The 22087-nt window shown below is 42.0% G+C and overlaps 1 protein-coding gene across 1 annotated transcript; it reads right to left on the bottom strand.

Annotated features, from left to right (window-relative positions):
- Window positions 1-442: 442 nt before the first annotated feature.
- LOC120545586 (MAM domain-containing protein 2-like) lies at window positions 443-20433 on the bottom strand. Its single transcript, XM_039780071.1, has 15 exons — window positions 20186-20433; window positions 19945-20055; window positions 16408-16682; window positions 12489-12573; window positions 12156-12293; window positions 10584-10861; window positions 9477-9570; window positions 8858-9004; window positions 6810-6929; window positions 6527-6666; window positions 5953-6049; window positions 4867-5025; window positions 3193-3446; window positions 1719-1803; window positions 443-772 (listed from the first exon to the last, which is right to left on the bottom strand). The coding sequence occupies exons 1-15, from the start codon at window positions 20286-20288 to the stop codon at window positions 726-728; spliced, it is 2133 nt and encodes a 710-aa protein (XP_039636005.1). The 5' UTR covers window positions 20289-20433; the 3' UTR covers window positions 443-725.
- Between the last annotated feature and the right edge of the window lie 1654 nt (window positions 20434-22087).

The raw sequence follows: 22087 nt of genomic DNA, 5'->3' as shown, positions 1-22087 counted from the left end.
CCTTTCAGTAGCAGTCCGAATGATATTGGACTTATGCATTAACGCTTTTCGGGGCGACACCCTACCTCCACCAAATCAAGGCACCAATCACAACCGTTGGGGCGGGCTTCACACGATGACGATAGCGCAACATGCTCGCTGGTTGAGATGTTTTTCCGTCGCTCTGCATACGTCATCTCCTTCACTGCTCTGATTGGTTGAAGGACTATCCAATTGCGCCCAAGGGCATTTGAGCCGTTGGTGACGCCCCTTTTGGAAATGGGCTGTGAATGAAGCTTCCTCAGACCCACTCTCAGTTGTAACCGAGAGCTCAACCAGGCTATACCCGAGTTACCGTAATGATAGCATAAGGATGACATCAGTCAGTCCTGATTAATTGGCAGATCACGCTAAGCCATCAAGTATTCAATTCGGCAGTTCCAGATGAAAAGAAAATCAGAGATAATGGCGAATAACCTTCAAGCTTTATTTGAGGCAATGAGCATTAATCTAATGCATATAGATGTGAAGAATAACACAGTTAAACACTCTCTCTATTGCTACGGTGCTGAGAGAAATGCCGACTATGACACAACTGATATGTGTTGCTCCGTCAAAACAGGACTACATGACCACTTTCGCCCACAATCCGACGTGTTCAGGTCGACGTGCAGGAGTCAGGAGTCTGCAACGTGCAAAAACAAACGGCGTTCAAGCATCCTACGCAGCGGATTTCCTCTTGCCTTCTACTCTATCTCATTGGAGGTTCCCACGGTGGCCTTGATCTCCAGTTCTGCGGGGGAATCAGAAAGAAATCAGGAAGCTGCTACATACCTTAAAGGGTAATTTAGTGTTTGTTTTTTCAACCTGTACCCCATTTCTCCATGCATTTGTGTCTAATAGACTGATGTGACCAAAAATCTTCAGTATTGAGCGAGAGCGCATTGACGGTCCGGTGCGAACCCAGCTGCAATGTAACCTAATGGGGCAATTGTCCACTAAAAATGATATTTTTTGTTGTTGCTACCGACAGGCTCAGATGGCAATTAAAGGTTCTGACAACATTATCGATCTCACGTGGTGACTTTCCGTCCATAGACAGCTGTGTGGAGAGTGGAACGCGAGTCTCGGGGGGGAAAAAAAGGCATTCTGGGAGTTGTTTCGGAGTAGGCCACAGAAAGTAAAGTCTCCTGTTGTCTAAAACAGTGTTTCTCAAATGGGGGTACGTGTACCCTTAGGGGTACTTTGGAGGACTGCAGGGGGTATGTGAGATATTTAACAAAATGTTAATAGTTACAAGGCTGTTGTCCAGAACATTGTTCCTCTTTATGTAAACTTATTATTTTTTTGTGTCGCCTTCTTTGGAACTATTATTGCCTTCCTTCCCTCTACTGTCCTACGTTTTACAAGTTTTTGTCTCCTTTTCATTAGCATTTAAATGATTTTTTTTTCAGTTACAAGGCGGCGCTGTACTGTTCCTCTTTATATAAACTTTTTTTTCTACCAAAAATGGTTGGCGCTGGTCAGGGGGTACTTGGCTTAAAGAAACAATTCAAAAGGGGTACATTGTTTAAAAAAGTTTGAGAGCCACTGGTCTAAAAGATTGTCCGTGTTGTGGTGGCTCAATAGTTAAATGATTTGGACCATGTGGATTGTCAAAAATCCCTGTGCATGTTTCGAGTATTGGTTAATCTTTACAACAAATATCTTAAATATTTTATAAAAAAAAAATTGTTCACCTGGGCAAGGTCCGCCTTCCAAGATAACGTCATCGATGGCGATGTCGCTCCTTACTGATGAACCTCTGGTCGCCGCGAACACAATCTGGAACAGAGACACAAGGAGAGAAACATTCGCTCAATCAGTTTCTCACTGTGAGCGAAGAAGCACTCCGATCCTTCAGTAGGCATACGTGTACTAATAAAACTATGTAATAATATGCCATTACACGTAAAAGTCCTACTTAAATTCAAAATACCGCCTTGCGGTTGTCTGCCTCCGCTAACCAGTCGGTCATGGTTGTGTATGTTTCAGTTTCCTGTTTTATTTTGTAGTCTGTTTTTCTCCCATGTCATGTCTTCTTTTACTTCCTGCCTTGTGTTTTCCCGCCTTTGTGATTGTCTGCCGCACCCTGATGTGTTTCACCGGTCCCTTGTTTCACCCCGTTACCTTGTGTATTTAGTCTCCGTGTTGTCTTTGTCTGTTGTCATTGTATCATTGTATTGTATTGTGTAAGTGTGTGGAGTCTACCCCTTTGTCTCGGTGGTCCTGTTTTTGTTATTCCTGGTCTTTTGGCTTCTTCAATGTTTTGGAACTGTTTTGCCTGCTGTCCTCAGGACTCCGTTTGTTGTATTGATTTTTGAGGAAACATTAACTGTAACCTCTGGACAACGTTACACGCTGAAAATGGCAAGTTTTGACAAAAATTTGGGTCGTGCAATAAGGCAGGCCAGCTTGGTTCGTTCGGGGAATGATTGTAAAGATTAAAAAAAAAAAAAACATATATGTGTGTGTGTGTGTGTGTGTGTGTGTGTGTGTGTATGTGTATATATATATATGTATATATATATATGTATATGTATATGTGTATATATGTATATATGTGTATATGTATGTATATATGTGTATATATATATGTATATATATGTCCGGAGCATAGCCCAAGGCGATTGTGATTGGTTTAAAGAAACGCAAACAGCCCCTGACCGTTTTTTTTTCTCCTATCCAGGAGTGTATGCTCCTGTTGCCAGACCTTCCTCCGCAGCCTTGTGGAGATAGGTCTGGCAATGTGAGACTAGTATCTGACCAAATGTCTCCTCTCCCGTTCCTGAGTTATGGCGTTAAATAATAGCCCTTTTTTTCAGGAACATTATGATGTTACAGTGAAGTTGACCTTTTGAGCTTTTAGGTATAAAATGTCAACACTTCATCATTTTATCCTATAGGACATTTGTGGGAAATTTGAGATGTCACAGTACCGTTGACGTTGAATTAACTTTACCTGTCAGATAAATGTAGTGGATTATAAAGTACAATATTTCCCTCTGAGACGTGGTGGAGAAGAAGTGTAAAGTAGCATCAAATGGAACTAGTCAAAAATACTTTGTAAAGTGTGTAAGCCAGCTGCCATGATTGTCTTCCCGTAAGTGTGTGTCCCCCCACCCCCATGTCCAGCATATAGAACAGTCAGGAGAGGTTTTGTTGCCCTCTTGCCTGATGCTGGCTGTCGCTCTGGTACTCCACTGTGGCCCTCAGCCAGGTGATGCTCTGCTCGCCGCTCAGTTGCCACAGCAACGCGTCCTCTCCGTCCCTGTGGAGGTGAACGCTGAGCTGACCCGTGCCGGAGCCGTACATGTGGTAGAAGAAGCGCAGACACTGAGGCCCCCTGGAGCCCCTCAGGGGGCGAGACAGCAGCCGGACCCTCTGCCCAGGCAGCATGGGCGATGCCTCCATGTACAGGTAGTATCCTGTCAATCAAAAGTTAAAGGGTCTGTCTATTACATCTGTGGACATTCAAAACGCAGACTTTTGCTCATGTCATGTTTTTGTATATTTAACAGAAGAAAAAGGAAACCTTTTCTATCTCTTCTGGCTGTTCTCATGAACCATTCATACATATAGCTATGAAAAGTAATGCACTGTAATTCGTATGTATTTCACGGATTTATTGCTGTACGCACCACACTGACTGCTGCTGTTAGTCGGCTCAGGTCTGCTTAGGGAGGAGATCGGGGTGGATGGGTGGGTCATAAAACCCATTGCTTTCAAGCCGGGGGAGCGGAGTTCATGTCTCGGGAGAAGTAAAGGGGAAAACACAAGGCTTTTACCCAGGAAATGCGTGTTTGTGTCCTTGGAGTAATACTTAAAGGTCCCATGGCATGAAAATTTCACTTTATGAGGTTTTTTAACATTAATATGCGTTCCTCCAGCCTGGCTTTCAAACGAGCAAAGTGGCAGTTGGTCAAGGCCACACACCCACCCTCCACCTTGCCCGGACCCCCCTCTCTCCTCCTCAATAGCTTCAGACACATAATAATACTGTATCTGAAGTCTCTTTTTCTGAAATTCAGCCTTGGTGCAGAATTACAGCCACTAGAGCCAGTCCCACAATGAGCTTTCCTTAGGATGTGCCATTTTTGTGTCTGTAGCTATTGGAGGAGAGGGGGGGGGCAAGGTGGAGGGTGGGGGTGTGGCCTTGACCACACCCCCTTTGCTCGTTTGAAAAACTTTGCTCGTTTGAAAGCCATGATGTCTCTCTCTCATGGGTGGGCCAAATTCTCTGGGCGGGCAAAGCAGAGAAAGGGGAGGTAACCTTGCTCCTTATGACCTCATAAAGAGAAGATTCCAGATTGGCCCATCTGAGCTTTCATTTTCTCAAAGGCAGAGCAGGATACCCAGGGCTCGGTTTACACCTATCACCATTTCTAGCCACTGGGGGACCATAGGCAGGCTGGGGGAACGCATATTAATGTTAAAAACCTCATAAAGTGAAATTTTCATGCCATGGGACCTTTAAATGTAATGGATGTTCATTAATAAAAAATAGTCACGCATTATAGCTTTAAGGAGACCCGTGTTTTAATCCAAGCCACGATATTTTTTCTAATCTTAACTAGTCGTTTTGGTGCCTAAACTTAACCGTCATCCCGGTAGGACGGTCACCTTTTGTCAGCTAAACTCAACTGCAACGGTCTCTGAAAGGAGCTTCACCTCACGGTACCCTGTACCCAGCTCCCAGGCACCTTTTGTCGGCTAAATTTAACTGTAAAGACCGCTAAACTTAACTGTCTATCATACGAACCCGTTCATGAGAATGTGTTGCGTACTGTGTGCACTACAAGCATGTATTGTGTACTTGGAAGAAGGGTTTAAGCAGGGGACCCTCACCGAGTCCTGTGGTGTGGTCTCCTCTTGGCCCGGTGTACGAGGTCGGGGTGGGTCCTCTCCTCCACTCCCAGTCAGCGCCATCACTCTGCCTGTCCTGAGTGTAGCCGCACAGGCCCGCTTCAAAGTTACAGTTTCCTGGCAGAGACGGCGACAACAGACCTGCAACAGGAACATGAATGACACTTTGAGTTTGACAGTCAGTGTTGGAACACGGCTATCAACTGGCTGCTTCTCTCTTGACTGACTCCAAATTAGACCTTAATCTGACTCTATTTTTTATTTGAACATCAAATATCTGTTTTTGTACTGCTGGGGTCCCAAACAAGCTAATAGGGCAATTGAAAAAAATGTGGCAAAATCTGCTTAGGTCCACAAAGAGAGTTTGGGCTGGCCATTGATTCCTTCATCGTAGATTCTCCTTTATTAGCAGACCCAAAAGGAATCTGCAGATTTTTTGCAGATCCAAAAGGAATCTGCAGATTTTTTTTTTTTTTTAAACAGTTTTCAGCGGTGATATAGAATTAAAATCTGTATATTTTAGCAGACTGTTTTTCTGCTTGGGGTGGAGATGTGTTGATATTCAAGGTTTATTTATTTATTTTAAATTTGTTTAAAATCTTTGTAAAATCTGCAGAAAATCCCCAGAAAAACTTGTGGGGCCCTACTAACCCATCCTCCTGCTGCCCTTTCGATTTTAACACTACAATTAAGGTGTCAAAAATATTTCTGTAAAACTAGTCTGCATAATTGATTTGAATTGACTTTACCTTACTTTAGTGCCACACATTCCCCAACAAAGTAGGATATGATGAAATTCTCAAAACCCGCTGACAAGCTTTTGGGGCCCCTACCAGTCATGCAATGCCAGTGTTGCCCGGTTAATAATCCAGCCTCGACTCCCAGACTGGATTGAGTTTCCCTCTATAAGTCATGGCTGCCATCAGCTTAACCGTATGGTTGTCTATTGTTTTGTGTGTGTTGATGCAACTCAAACATTTGAAACACATAACACATTTAGATGAGGATTGGTGTAGATAGAGTTCTTATGAGCTCTCTTATTTTTTGTTGTTGCCGATTTTACTCTACCTGCTGTCAGCTCACAGTCTCCGAGGCTCACACTGATGTCGTCCAGGGCCACGGAGCCGCAGTCGTAGAAGCTCCTGCAGGTGCTGACGAAAACCACCTGAACAGCAAAGGGAGCCAGTGAGCAGAGCTTCAGCAGCCTCACCACCAGAGAAAATACAACCGCCGCCGAGTGAGTGAGTGAGCGGGGGAGTGAGTGAGTGAGTGCGTGCGTGGAGAAAGCCTTTGAGCACTTTGGCATCTGGAGGAATTTATTCTTATCATGCACATGAACTCATGATGATGATACTGTGTCCTCTAACAACAGCAGTTTCGTAAATCACAGATCAGGCCTTTAGAGGCTCCAACAACAGAACAGACAGTGAAGCTTTTTATTAATCTACTAGTAATTTGTTTCTTTCTCTGTTATTGCAGCTGTTTAGTTTGTCCTTCTATCTGACAGATGTTATTCTGACAGATGTTATTCTGACAGATGTTATTCTGACAGATGTTATTCTGACTGATGGTATGCTGACTGATGGTATTCTGACTGATGGTATGCTGACTGATGGTATATTTCCGCTTCCCCTCCTCTGACCCTGGCAGGCTGGGATGTTTGGAAGGTGATGTCCGTGGTGATCCAGATCCCCCTGGACTTCTCCCCCTGAGTCCAGATCTTCTCCTGGACGCTGCCGTGCTGCAGATGCACAGCGAGAGCCTGGTCCGTCTGGTTGTAACCTGCAGTTGCCAAAGTTATTTCTGGTTGGTGAGTCAGTAAAATAAATCACAGCCCAGGATTTGCACATTGACTCAAACACCAACACAGAGGAAGTCTTGGCGAACATCCTTCCATCCGGGGAGATTGTTCGGGTGACACTCACCCCTCAGGGAGAAGTAGAATCTCAGGCAGTACTTTGTGTTCCCAGGCAGAGTGGGACCCATCAGGCGGCTAACGTAACCAAAGCGTGGGCTCAGCCGGGAGTGAGCCAACAGGAAATATCCTGGAAAGAGAAGATGGCCTTTATTTTCTTGCGAAACTGTCTCTTCCCGTGAATCTGCTTGCAATAAATGTTCCCATCTTTACTCGCACCTGTTATTGATCTTGACTTCAACAGTTTTCAACAATTTTTCAGCCTCAAATCCAGCTTTGTTTCACCACATCGTCGTCCAGAGGTTTAACTGTTTTTAAAGCTGCGTGAATTTGATTTTTGGCCACAAGGGGTCAGAAATTTTTTTTTTTAACAAACAGACAGATACAAAGCCACCACCAAATCACTGGCTTATAAAGTTGTATTCGCTAACTTATTAGCAATATGACATATAAAAGCATCTGCTTGTTGTGGCAACATTTACTGCACTGAACCAGAGAGGAAATGTGCCAAAACAATAAGCTAAATAAGGCTAAAAGGCTTTAACTATTGGTTAAAGGAGTAGTCCACTGATTTAGCAGTGCACTCCTTTAACACTAAGACAACGGACAGTTAAAAAAAGGTTAAAATGAATGCAGCAGAACCAGAGATATGGTCTTTTTTCCCACACATTTTTCTTACTTATCAAAACCTGGTACATTCATTACTGTCACAGCACAATCTTTCTATTGGCTGTTCTGCCCACTGCCAGGATAGGTGGGTGTGGGTTACCTGCTCGCAAAGCAGCTGGGAGTTTACAAAGGCGGAGATTGGGACAGCTGTAAGAGATGAGTTTTCTCCCATCAAGTCGTGTTGATGTTATTCTCCACCTCTTCCAATGTCTACAAATGAACTGTCAATGGAGTACTGACAATAATCAGCACCGTTGGTCGGCTGACGGAGCGGAGCAGCACCGAGCCAACGAGATGACAGGTAGGCCCATTCGCTAGCCTAGTCTATATTGACACTCAGGTGGAAGAATATAGTACTTGGGCGGAGTGATATGCTCGCAGCAAGCCTGTCTGAGAACGGTTTGTTTACGGTTAGAAGACGGCTGTGTGTCATGTTACGTTGTTATTTGTACATGCTGTGACTCACAACATGGAAATAGGAACATGTTGGCGTTATTTTGTCACTTTTGTCACAATTCGGAGCAGTAGGATTACTGGAACCATTCACCTGCACGTTCTGTGCTAGGCTAAGCTAATGCTGGAGCCGTCAGACAGCCTTACAGCATGCACGGAGATGAGAAGGGTATGTATGGACTTGTCTAACTCTGGGGGTTACAGTGAATAAGCTAAAGTCCCAATAAGTTGGCGTGTTCCTTTAAAAGTGGCGTTTCCGTCCTAATTATGCTTTTAAACAACAGTTTGACTCGGGTACATTCACAAAAAGACCCTAGGTTGCATTTTGGTGAGAGTTAAGCTTTAAGTAACATTTTCAATGCAGGACTTTTACTTGTAACATAATGTACAGTATGTTTACAGTGTAGTCTTAATACTTTTACTTAAAGCTATAGTGTGTAGTTCCTGCCGCCCCCATGAAGGAATTCTAAGTTGCAAACACGCAGTTGCTAGTAGCCAAGGAGGACAAGGAGGATTAAAAAAAACATGATGGACTCTTCAGAAGAGGTCATTATCTTCACTTGAGTTTGTGCCACAAAAGTCGCCACACAATCTTCTGAACAACTCATTTGGTAATGGCTTGAATGCAACAGACGTTCATTAATATAAAAAAGTTACGCACTAAAGCTTTATGTAAAGGCTGTGGATACTTCTTGCACCACTGGTGTTATGCAAGTAGCGGCTAATGTAGCCTTGAGCTGCGATTCTCAAGCAGAGACGAGGAGCGAGCTACAGAGGTCTGGTAAGCTCATGTCCTACTAACTCTAAACCTCCAGATTCATTTTATTTTATGACTTCAGCCCCAACCAACGCTGACTCACATATGCAGTAGTACTCCCCAACACATGTAATTTGTAAAATCGGTTCTAAAATCCATTATGAGTTGTTTAAGCCCACCTGCCCCTGTGGTGTGGTCCCCGTTCCTAAATATGTTGGGCGTCACAGACACTCTCCTCCACGACGACAACATCACCTGGTCCTGGATGTAGCGGCAGAAACCGGACTCAAAGTCACAGTTGGCGATGGAGGGGTCAAAGGTCGGCTCTGTGGAACAAATGTATGGAATCAGTGGGTTGATGTTGTTGGATGAACACTATTGTGACAGCAAGATTCATGTGACATGTGTTATGGATCCCCACAGGACGATTCTTACATTTTTAGTGCCACAATCGGATACAATTTTTCAAAGGCAAATTTAATTTAATTAAAAACACAATGCAATGAAACGAAAGGAGCATATTCATGCTTAGGAATGAAACCTTTTGGTTGACCCCACGGTCCTTACTCTACCACCCTTAGGGAGAACTTGACATTTTTATCACACACATGACACATGAACCCTGTACGGTTTTATCTGTAAGGTGCTTTAAGCTATTTGACCTTTTAAAAATCCTAAAATGGTAATATTTTGGATGTTCACCCAGAAAGCATTAAATCAGAAATATAACCGTTGTAAAGGTGACGTTAAAATGAGCCTGTTTAGAATTAACAGTGAGTGACTGTGGCTGTGACTCACCAGTGTCTGTGCTGCAAAACTCTGGAGAAAAGGAAATATCATCGATTGCAACACGTCCGCCTCTCGGACTGTTAAAGGACACTTCAAAGACCACCTGAAGAGGCAGACAGACACATGGAGACAGACACTCATAAACAAAGGCAAAAACACAGATGTAGACCCCCACACACAGAAGTATGTACAATGTAGGTACCAGTGGTGTAGTCTAATGTATTGTAGTGGGTACACTGTACTGTCTATATATGGGCCTACATATATTGGCCAGGATGGGCCTTTTGGGGGGGGGCATGTCACAGTGGGGGATCTGGGTGTCCTCCCCCAGGAAAATAGACTTCATTTCCTGTATTCTGATACACATTTTTGCACCAATTTACGGTGGAAATACACAAAAAATGTATCAATTATAATGGAAAGTATATTGTTGCATGTCATTGCGCATTTTTAAGTGGGTATATGGAAATCCCATACCTTTGATCACATAGACTACACCAGGGGTAGTTACAATTTTTTATGCAGCAATTCTTTATTCATTTTGCACAAGCTGAAGTAGGTGAGTTCAAAGCCACAGGTCGTCCAGTAAAACTGTGTTACTGCCTACAAAGGCCAAAAAAAGAGATTATACGCCACCACATACTGTAAATCAGGAGTAAATACAGATTTCATCCCAGGGGCCCTCATTTGATAGGAGTTTTGCTTTTATATGTTTTATTACAGGAAGTGTAACCATCAGCAGTCTGTCTGTCATTGTGTTACTTATTGATGGAATATTGTACTGAGAACCCCCTGGAACCGAACCCCTTCAAGGACCAGTAGGGGTCCCCGGACCCCGCTTTGGGAACCACTGTGTAAGGCAAGAAATAGATCATGATCATGGTCAATTGTAGCCTGGCAACCAGACAAATCTGCGTTCTCGTGTTTTATTATACCAGTAATATTTTGAGTGGCATTTTGAAAATCAGTGTGGGTTCCAATGATCTTGTAAGAGGATTAGGTGTTATTTCTTCCTTCAAAAGTTACATAGTCTCAATATTAAAATATTTGTATATGTAAAAGCCAGCACCTAGAGATTAAAAGTACATAAAGCTGACATGACATGTTCATACTGACCTGTACAGAGTACGGTGCCTTCAGGTCCACCTGCACAGGTATCCATTCTTCGAGCGTCCCACGCCAATTGCTCTGGTTTTCTGCCCCCGCCCTCCACAGCTCCTGGTACTGACCCAATCGGTCCTTGGTGAAAACAGAGAACAGGCTCCCTCTCTCCGCGCTGCGCTGGTACTGAAAACTCAGGCAGCCGGACATCGGCACTGTTGTCATGGGAGACACTAGTTTGGCCACTTCTTTGAAAGTCTTGGTGTAGACAGAGTCCACGTACATCAAGTGACCTGCGAGGGAGTTTAAATAGGAGTCAGGTTGTAGAATACAGCGTCCCCTCAGGGACCATGACTCGGGACTTGAGGGTTTGATGTATGTAGCATTGATTTGGTGATTTGCCGGGCATCTGCATCAAAATTTAGCAAAATTTGGTTAAAAGTTAGATGTCTAGGTCAGTGGTTCCTAAACTTTTTCATGTCAAGGACCCCTAAATTAACACAAATAAGACCACTGACCCCCATTTAATTTTGTTCCAGGGTCCCTTACCTAATAGAACTTTTTCTTTTAGATGTTTTATTATTGAAAGTGTATGAAACCCATGACATTCTGCCATTGTGTTACTTTTGGATGGAAATCTAATGAAAAATAATGATTCCCCTTTTTGCTGGGGAACCCAGTCCTCAAGGACCTTTGGGGGTCCCCGGACCCCAGTTTGGGAACAACTGGTTTAGGTTATATAACCATTGTTTCAACAACATTTGAGTAACTTTATTTTAATCTGAAGCCGGTCCTAGTTTCACGTTTAAATATAGTCAAATGAAGACATAACAGATGTTCGCAGATTTTTGCAGGTGCAGGTGGCCTACTTGGTTTGCTCCTGCTATCATTAAAGGCGAGCCTGTTACTGCATTAAAAATATCTGGGAACCGTCCTGGATAAAAAGGGGTGTCAAACATTGTTCTTTTGAAGCAAGTTTAAATGTTTACAAGTCTGAAGTTAAAAACTAAAACCTACTGAGAACATTTTAAATTATGTTTGCCACGTGTTTCAAGTCTGAGCCACGCAGAAAGCTCATTTGTTTCCATCTGGGGCTTTTATTTTTACATGAGGTTGCCACATCCCCTGATTTCAACAATGGAAAGATAAGGCTGATATTCTATGGGTCTGACATCAAATCCCATGAAATACCGAAACCCACAATGAACTAACAAATATCGTGTGTGTATCAAAGCCTGTTATATCTGTTTCATCTGTGCCATAAAACTCAATTGTTGTTCAAAAACACATAATACATAACATTTGATAGGAACTACAGTGGAAATTACTGAGCCTGTACTACAAAATGATACTATTTATTTGTGACGCGCTATTACAGATGTCCATCTTTAGTAAAAAGGAATGGGCTTTGGGCTGAGTGCCACAGACATGTTAGAGAAGTCGGGAAGTATTGAGAGACAATTCATTGTTAGTTTTGGTTTTACAATACAAAAAATATGGAGTAACGCCAAGGCTTGTCTTTTAAAGTGGAGAGTAAATGTTGTCACGTCTGATTGAAATTAAAAACTTTGTATGAATAATGCTCACCTGTCCTGTTGTTGTACGTGTGGTCATTGGGTATGTTGTTGTGAAGGATCTGGGTCCCGCCTCCTCCCACATACCAGTTTACATTGGCGTTCCACTGATTACTGTATCCACAAAGGTGAGACTCCTCAAAATCACAATCTAGACAGAGACAAATGAGAAATGGACCCGTCATTGGTGCAAAAGGCTTTTAACTTACCAAATATGTCCATGTGAGTTAAAAGAACATAGCACACATGGCCTTTATCCAAAGTGACGTGCATATGTTGATTATTTTTGTCTTTTTGCTTTAAGAAAGATGTGTGAGTGCTGTACTGTGTGTGTGAAGTCACCGACCCAGGCAGTATCCAGGGATGATGTGGATCTCAAAGATGGCCACGCTGCTCCCAGCGCTGCGTCCAGGTTTACCTTCGATGACAACCTAATCAACAACACATGTTCAGTGATACCCCTGCAACCCTGATGTGGAGTGACACGGGAATGACATCATAGAAGGCAAGCGGACGTATGGAAGGTCAGAGAGAGTGAACTCATGAAACGCACAGCAATCTAATTTACTTTTTAAGCTCATGAGCAGCAGGTTTTTTTGGGAAATGACTTCCAGAGGGAGAAACGCCTCACAGGAAGACGGAGAAGAAACACACTTGTTAAAGCATGAGGTCAGGGCTTGTGTGTGTGTGTGTGTGTGTGTGTGTGTGTGTGTGTGTGTTTATAGGCTACTTATTGAAATGAATGAATGGCATGTTTTTTATATTACGTAGGTTAAACGTTGTGGCTCAACACTAAACTTCTTATGTGTTGGCCAATAGTTGTCCATTACAACATCCAGCAGACACAGAGCAAGGTTAGCATTCATTCGGAGTTGTGTTAGCGTCCACCTAGTCTCACATGCTGCTGGAAACTGGGCTAATGAGAGCATTGAGACTGAACTACCACAGTAAAATGTCCATAAAAAACTAAACTATGAGCTAAAACAGGCTAAAAAGCTCTGTTGCGCTACAAATATGTGAACAATGTCCCTAGCTGAATAGTTAACATTGTAACATTTTGGGAAACTTGGGGAACACTTCTTTTCTTTCTTTCTAAGAGTTAGATGGAAATATTTATATCACTCTTATGGCTGTGCGTTCGGGCTCTAGCAGTGTAGTTACAGTGCAAGACCAGTCCGGACCAATGACTCTATAAATTTAAAAAAAATTATCTTTTTATACACTCTATGGTCCGGACGGGGTTAGCGTAGCTTAATTAGCATAAAGGCTGGAAACAGTGAGAATCAGCCAGCCTGGCTTGCTAATTAACATGCTAATTCGGGTTTGTTTGATTCCTACATCAACAGAAATGTTTTAGGGGGAGTGTACATAATAATACTATGACATAATACTATGTCAGTATTTCTTTGCAATTATTCCTTTGGAGAGATGAGCCAAGCTAACCACATCCTGACTCCAACTCCAAACCCACAGATGTGAGCTTTTCTTCTAATTCTTTGTTTTTTCAAACTGAATTTTTCTCTAAATGGGAAAAAATGAAGTGATTAAATCCATTTTAACCAAAAACAACAGCATATGGTAATTTTTGTAACGGCCATTTTTGAGAATGAGAAAACGTTGGTGGGCTAGTGTTTAGTGAGAGTAAAGAGCATAACATGTTATCAGTCAGTGTGCAGCTAAAACCTCTGACACTCATTTTTTTCCCCTAGGTCTGAACTGCAATAGGTTTATGCACTGAGGGGCCCAGCTAAAGCACAGACCCAACTTACCATTATGTAGGTCATGACCCTGTCAGCATCAGCTCTACCTCTGCATATAATATAAACATGTGCGGTACTTTTCCCACACAGTGTTTAAATAATGTGTGTGGGTGTAGGTGTGTGTGTGTTTCTCCACACACTTCATGCTGGTCTCAAATTGGGCCTGCATGTGAAATATCAAAATATGTCTTCCTTTTAACAACAGCATGAAATGTTGTGATTTTCTTTTTCCTTCTTCAACAAAAACGAAAGTTGATTAATACACTTCTAGGGACAATATATCACGAGAAATTTCTAAACTCATTGTTTTCTAAGAAGAATGCACATCACATGTTGGTCAGTGAATCTGACATTTATTTGGTTTGCAAACAAGTACATAACATGAATTTTCTGCATTTTCTGCTTTTGGTCTGTTTTGCAGGAAATGGATATGATGTAGTTGCTTTAGGAGGTATGGTATAAATAGAAAACATTAAGGTAAAGGTAAAAACAAATAAATAAAAAATATTTATATTTTTTATTTTTTTCCCACCCTTAGTGGGTATGTAGCATGCAAGGCGAAACGGAGGACACACAAAACTGTGTATGCAGATGATGGTACGTTGTTTTCTGCACCTCCACTGTTTCTTTAAATAATGAGGGAATGAAAATCTGCAGTTACTGTGTAAAAAAAACAAACATACTGTATATAATTATGTATTAAAGTATATTTTTGTTGTATTGTATTGTAGCTCTTCTTTTTAGGAAAGTCAGAATTGCAGAGGAGCCTACAGTGATGTTGCTCACGACCCAATCTGGAGAATTTCATTTTCATTTCAGCTTCAGCTTTGGACCTTATTTCTCTCATAAAGCCGTCTGCGACAAAGTTTTCTGATGAAGACATGATTGGTTCTACTTTGAAGACCATCACTGAAGTTCAGAAGGCTTCCTTGTAAAATTATGACTTTACGCTCATAATATTACTACAAGTTACAACTTTATTTTGAAATATTATTTTGTACAGTATATTATTACGACTTTACAACTTTATTCTAAAAATGATTTGACCTTCTCAAAAACTTATCGTTAACGTATCTTTAAATCTCAGATTTTTGTTTCATAACAGTGGCCCCTAACATGTATAAAGCTGTATATAAGTGTCACTTTGATTTGTTTAAACTGTTACTTGAGAAGTTTTCAACATAAGTAATCCCATCACAAATTATGTGCTTTAGTGTTATTGTTAGGTGTTTTTCATGATTCCAGACTATTAGTGATATAGTGAGTTCACTTCCACATTCGTCTCCAAAACTGAAGGTTAAATGTACATGAAGCTTTCTGTTAATATTCATGGTCCCCATATGATGAACATGATTGATGTTTTTTGGGACCTTTTTCTGTTCACCACCATCAGTCCAAAATTTCCATTTGCACAGTATAGGCATCAAAATCTAACGGGCGGTTAGTTGTGAAATTGAATGAGCATATTCAAGCTCCTCAGAGGATAAACACTTTACATGTTGGATACGGAGTGACCTTGCCTGCACAAACATAACACTCTTAAGTCTGATTTATGGTTCTGCGGAGGCTCCACGCAGAGCTTTTGCCGTCACTTACGTAAGTGGCCTTAGGTTTAGACTTGTGCGTTGGTGTGTGCGTCGATCTCTTTGAGAGAATAGCAAGGCCGGCATGTGTGTGTGTGGGGGGAGTGTGTGGTAGAGTGAGTGAGAGAGTGACGGTGATTAGCTTCGGAGTGAGTACCGACTCTGGAGGCGTAGACGGAGAAACAAAGTGTCTCCCCTTTGCTTTCTGACCAGGATCGAAAATCTGTAGCAGGAGAAGTTGACCCTCTCCTTGATTTGATGTTGTTTATGGAGAAGGAGAACCAGGAGACGAGTAGGGGGAAATGCAACGCTACCAAGCCACGGCCGAGAAACGTGCGTCGCCACGACGTGTAGTTACATTTTTCGAGAGGGGCACACCAGGCTACATAGGGTCCAACGTAGAGTAGGTATCTCCACATACCTACGTACGTACCCACGACGTAGATTTTACTCAGAAGCATAATTTGGCCTTTACTGCCACTGCTAAGGCCCTTAGGATAGTAAAATTGTCTGTATGCTGTTTGCTTTAAAGGAAATTTTAATTTTATGTTAATAACATAAATACAATGTTTTAGTATAAATTAACTGTTTCTAAAATGTGAGGATTTTTCTGCAAGGAGTACTTTTACTCTTAATACTTTAAGTACATTTTCCTGATGATACCTGCATACTTTTTCTTAAGTAACATTTTCAATGCAGCACTTTTAGTTGTATCAGAGTATTTTTAAAGTGTGGTATTAGTACTTTTACTTAAGTAAAGGATCTGAATACTTCTTACCCACTGTATAAACACTTAAATGCTCCAAACTGCTGTTATACATATGTCATTAAGAGGTAAATGAAACAACCTCCAGGGACCAGGTATTTGAAGCTAGTCCCCTTTTTAAACAAAGATTAGACACTATTTTAAAAAGTGTCTTACCCTATAAGGCTCAGTATTGCCTTGCAGATCCATGCTTGAGATGACCCAGCTGTCAGAGGGCTCCTGGCTGCTCCACAGCGGCCTGTCAAAGCTCTTTCCCTCCGTGCGCTGGCTGACCTCCAGGCTCCCCGAGCCGGTGATCTGGTAGACCAGCCTCAGGCAGCTCCACTCGGCCTGCTCCAGAGCCGGACTCAGCAGGACCCCTGTGATCTCTCTCTGGGTCCCCATTTCATCCTGGTCATCACTCACAGCTGTGTCCAATGCAACAAAACGGCCTGAAACAAAAAGGTTGCAGCTGTCAAGAAAAAAAAAAAAAAAAGGATTTGATGGACATATTGTTATCCAGGGACAAAATATTGTAAGCATTACTTTATTTGACAATACCAGAGATTGGTTTAAATACTGCTAACTGGAATGCGGGACTAATATGACCTTTGTGGCAGTGTTTGCAATGATGTATTTCTTGTTGGGTTAAGCATTTTTACTATTTCATCTATAAAAAAAACTTCTCTGAAGAAAAATGTCCAATCCTATTGCATGGGACAAAGGTTAATTGCTTCCCAAAGCTTTGTGCAACGGCAGATGACATGGGATTGACCAGTAGCACAAAGTTTAGTTTAAAAATTAATTTACTTCATGCAAATGAGGCCGAGAATCCACTTTAAGCTCTTTAGTGATTTGCCACAAAAACTGGCAAAGAAAAAGTGATGCAGTGAAGGAACAAGACGTTAGCAGGTCTGGAGAAATAGTCTGAGGTCATTATTATAGTTTCTGGGATTCCTCTTCTGTGTGTCCCTTACCCTAGATATTACAGATACAAACATAAAAACAAGCGCTTGGAACAAAGTCACGTAAATTCTCTGAGAAAGTCATATGTTGCTAACAAGCCAGCTACTTGCTAGCTGTGAGCATTAATAAGCCCACAGCCAGTGCCTGCATTTTACCAAAAAAGGTTCCAGTACCCTAATTCAGCAGTTGCATGACATGATCATTGCATTTGTCTTTAATATATTTATATTCATACGTATATATCTTGTAGGGGTGACCCCGTATAGTCGACTATTTGACGATTCTATCTAAGGAGCCTGATTCGACTGCCAATCTCACAGTCGAATCGCCGCAGTGTCTGAAAATGTGCTTATGAAACAAAGGATCATTCCATTTGGGCTATATGGGGATGCCGATTGACTGATTTTACATAGAATTGCTTGGTTTGTCCTAATAAATCATGACATATAGCCTATTTTGGTATCAGCCTATTATTAGCCCATTTCAGGCACTGCCCACACGACAAGCAAGAACTAAGCTAAAAGTAAGCTAAATGCTAATATGTTGGCAGTGTGCGTGTAAGCATACTAACATTTGCTAATTAGCAATAAACACAAAGTACAGCTGAGTGTCATTAGTTTTAGTCATAAACCAAAGTGCTGGGCAGATAGAAATTTTGACCGGGTGATAGATGAAAAGTCAAGATCAGGCAATCGATCCAACAGCTTCTCTTTTGGGTAGAACAGGGAAGAAACATGTTCAAGGCTGGATAATGTCTCTAATGGGAACTGTATCTGTAATTTAATACAAAAAGATAAAATTCAGGCAATCATTAATTATACATTAGGAATTCAGCTCCCACCATAACAGATACTCTAAGCTTCTTATTTGCTCAAGGGGCCTTTGAGCTCTCCTCACCCGTCTGTCATTAATTATTTGTCCTTGTGGAATGCGCCGCTGCCTTGGGGCTCCTATATCCTGATACACACACACACACACACACACACTTATGTGGTCAATTCTAGATGTTTTTTTTCATTTTATTTTCCAACGAAATGCAGTTGTTTCAAATGTTTGTAGGCTATTTCCACAAATTGACTGAATTAAAATTTAATTGATCATAGCCTTGGCGCACACTCAAGCCGACATATTTTTGATTTCATCAGTGTTTCTGCCAGGTTTTGAATTCAGGAAAGAAAATAAAAATACATAAAAAGTGCTTGTCTTCACTAAGAGAGGAGAATAAATGAGGGAAAACTGAGCACACCATTAACGCACCAGCTTCGCTGACCTTTTAAACAAGCCGGACAAATAACAGGGATGGAAACCAGAAAAGAGAAAGTAGCTGTGATGTATGCCTGAAGGAAGACTGACAGGCTGCAACAGCAGAGCAAATTTCAGACAAGTAGTAGCAAGGATCATGGTGGTGGAGGAAAGTCTTAATGAGGAGTATTCCAACTGGTCTGGCTGCAGATATATACACATGGTCTGGCTCACCAATCAAATACAGGTGTAGATGAGAGATGGTAAGGTTGGTAAGAAGAATACACCTTATGACTGAACGTAAAGACTGAAAGCAGGGGGAACAGCTAGCCTGGCTCTGTCCAAATTTAACAAATAAGTAAGTAAGTAAGTAGTAAGTTTATTTATATAGCACTTATCACAGACAGAGTCACAAAGTGCTTCACAGGCCAAAATGATAAATACATTAAAAACAAATCAATAATCATTCAAAAGCACAGTCAATCATAATAAAACACTTCAGCATAAGATACATAGTAATACAGTCGAGAATGTGGCTAAACTTTGACAACAAGCCCCTGGGAAGTCACTACACCCTACCGTTGTTTGACAAGAAATAGTCCCAGCATGTAACTAAAACCCAATTTTTTTTTTTTTTTTACAATTCTTTGTAGTTTTTTAACTTTAGAGAGCGCCGGTCTAGCTGTGTCCCCTTGCTTCCGGTCTTTATGCTTAGCTAGGTCAATCACCTCCTGACTCCATCTCTACACACGGACACAGAGTGTGGTATCTATCTTCTCGTCTCACTCTCGTAAAAGAAAGCAAATATGCGTATTTTCCCAAAATGCTGAACTGTTCCCTTAAATGTTTAAGTTGACTGGAGGACACAATTCTGGCTCTTGCCCAAATATGGCTGCCTGCTTTATCAAGGTTTGGTGTAGTTCAAATCAGGTCACTGAGTGTTGTGTAACATCAACATAACCTCCACCTCTCAAAACAGACCCCACGTCATGTCTGTCATGTCACAATTAACTTGACAGGATTCTGCTGCTACATGAAGCATCTGTCTCCAAAATCTGCAGCTAGACCCTTCTCGATATTTGGTGCAAGGACTTTGCTTTCCCCACAGGAGTCTTCATCAGCCCCGATTGCACTGCGATTTGTTGGCGACGCTTGCAGGGTAATGTACAAATGAAGCTGCAGTCATGTGTTGGCTTTGATCACTCTACATAAATGGAGTATGACATAACCTAGATAATGTACAGGCGTGTACAGAACTCATCTGTATCAGCTGCACTACAAACCCGGAGGATGCCTAAATGTGTTATTTCACTGACTCCAGATGTTTGGAAATGCTGGAATCAATTCAGACCAGATGGGCTTCTTTTTACCAGTGTGCTTTGGTGGTATGGCCAAAAACCAGCACCAAAACAACTGCAACATCACAGCTAAACCTGTAACTGCTAATAAACGAGCCATGATAAAGCCTAGCCTAAAAAAAAACAGAAGGGAAAAGTCTCCCAGTACCATCTTTATGCAGTGTCCAGCTCGTAAAGTCTGCGTCTGACGTGTATCCGCAGGTGTTGGACTCAAAGTTGCAGGAACCTTGTAATAGCTGGTTGTGGGCTTGGATGGTGGCTTTGAGAAAGAAAATGAGAGAAGGGAGAAAATAAAGAGAGGGAATGGCAAGTATGAATCATTGCAACTGGCATTAACATAAACATGCCCTCATGCACCAGCACTGGCACAACCATTAAAAAGTACTCACCAGCAAAAGTCAAGAGGTAGAATGCAAGCATTGCAGCTTTTTGCGTAAGTAACTCGACCATAAGAGGAAATAAGTAGAGCAAAAGTAGGTATCCCAGTTGCATCCACAGTTGTAAAAAAAATAAAAATACAGGGAGTTGCAGGCAAAGTTTTGTTTTTGAAGATTCCTCTTGTCTGTGTGTGTTGTCTGAGTGTCTCTCCAGCTCACAGACTGGCAGCACACTGCAGACGCTCGGCTGGAAAGTGTGTGTGTGTGTGTGTGTGTGTGTGTGTGTGTGTGTGTGTGTGTGTGTGTGTGTGTGTGTGTGTGTGTGTGTGTGTGTGTGTGTGTGTGTGTGTGTGTGTGTGTCTGGATAGCAGAGCTTGGAGGAGGAGGAGGAGAGAGAAAGGTCTCAGAGGGAGAGAAGGAGGAGGAGGAGGAGGAGGAGGAGGAAGAAGGTGAGTGATGAGATAGTGGGAAGCCAGTGAGGGAGCAGGGGGAAAGAGGGAGAGGAGGGGTGGCTAGTGGGAATAAAAGAAGTGGAAGATGTGAGGAAAGGAGAATAAAGTAATATTAAAGAGTGGTTTTGGAAGAAAAGGAAGGAAGATAAAGAGTAAGATGATTTTTGATGCCCATTGTCTAATAATCTGCCTATGACTCTTTCAAACAATGTTGGGATGAACCCTGAATGCACACTGAGCAAATCCCTTCAACCAGGTTCCAAAATCTTGTCGAAAGTCTTCCCTACAGCAGGATGTTTTTGCAATGTGTTCAACAATCACATACGGTATGTGTGTTCACATACTTTGGGTAATATAATATATATTATCAACATATTTTGTGTATTGAAAACATGCCTATAAAAGCCCATCTGGAGGTAATTGGGGTGGTGGTTCACTGTTTAAGGAGATGCCTAAATACACAAATGTTCTAAACTAACCTGCAGAGAGTCAAAACATTTTGCAACCATCGGAAATGTTTCTCCTGGCTTCAGCCTTCAGCAGGCATTCTGTATTTGTGAATATGAACATTACATGTGCACCTAACAAAAGTCTGCAGACATTCCCATGGAGTTTCCTTCAATTTAATTTAAATACAAATGAACCATGGACATTTAATACCACCACAACAAAGACTTAAAGGGGTGATAGAATGCAAAACCGATTTTACCCTGTCATAGTTGAAATAACGGTGTGAAAAAAAAAACCCTTTTTAAAATTATATTTTGAAACTGCCGCTGAAAACGGGGGAATCCCAACAAAGCTGGAAGTTGACGTCAACCTCCCAAAACCGAACCTTTGTCAGCCCATGGGTGTATTAAGAGAACGGTCACGCCCCAACATTTACATAGGCTGCACAACTGACCTGAGATCAGGTAGTCTTCTGAATCTAGGTCGCGCAGATCTCTGCTATTCCATTACAAAATTCACTTCTGAAACTTTTTTATGCGAGAAATCAACTATGTAAAGCTCAAATATGGGCCACTGGGAAAATGGGAAAATGGATGGCTAATTGCAAATTTTGTCCGACTGTGTGTCGGAATTCAGCGCTGGTGCTGCCTGTGTTGCTGCCTCGCCGCCCGACCTGCCTTCCTTCACAGACCCCGCCTGCTCTGAGGTACTTGGAGCTCAGTCACGACTGGCAGCCCACAGCACTCCATACCCGTGCAAAGTCACCGGTTTTTGGATAATGGACTACTAAACGCCGGTGCTCTGACAGAGCTCCAGGACCTGCAGCTCCCCTCTTCCTGCTAGCTAAATGCCCGGTGTATGTGAGTGAAAGCACGGTCAGCGAGCTTGTTACGCCAGCAATCTGTTACCACAGGTTAGGGTTAATCTTTTAATGTGTGTAATTATAATGTGTTGAGTTATTTAAACAAACGATTGGGCAAATAAACGCCGCTTGTCCCTGAGTCTCATTGAT

Source organism: Perca fluviatilis, chromosome 17 (genome assembly GCF_010015445.1).
Source record: "Perca fluviatilis chromosome 17, GENO_Pfluv_1.0, whole genome shotgun sequence".
Taxonomy (NCBI): domain Eukaryota; kingdom Metazoa; phylum Chordata; class Actinopteri; order Perciformes; family Percidae; genus Perca; species Perca fluviatilis.
Note: the sequence above shows the minus strand (reverse complement) of the source record. Positions and strands in the feature narration are given on the sequence as shown.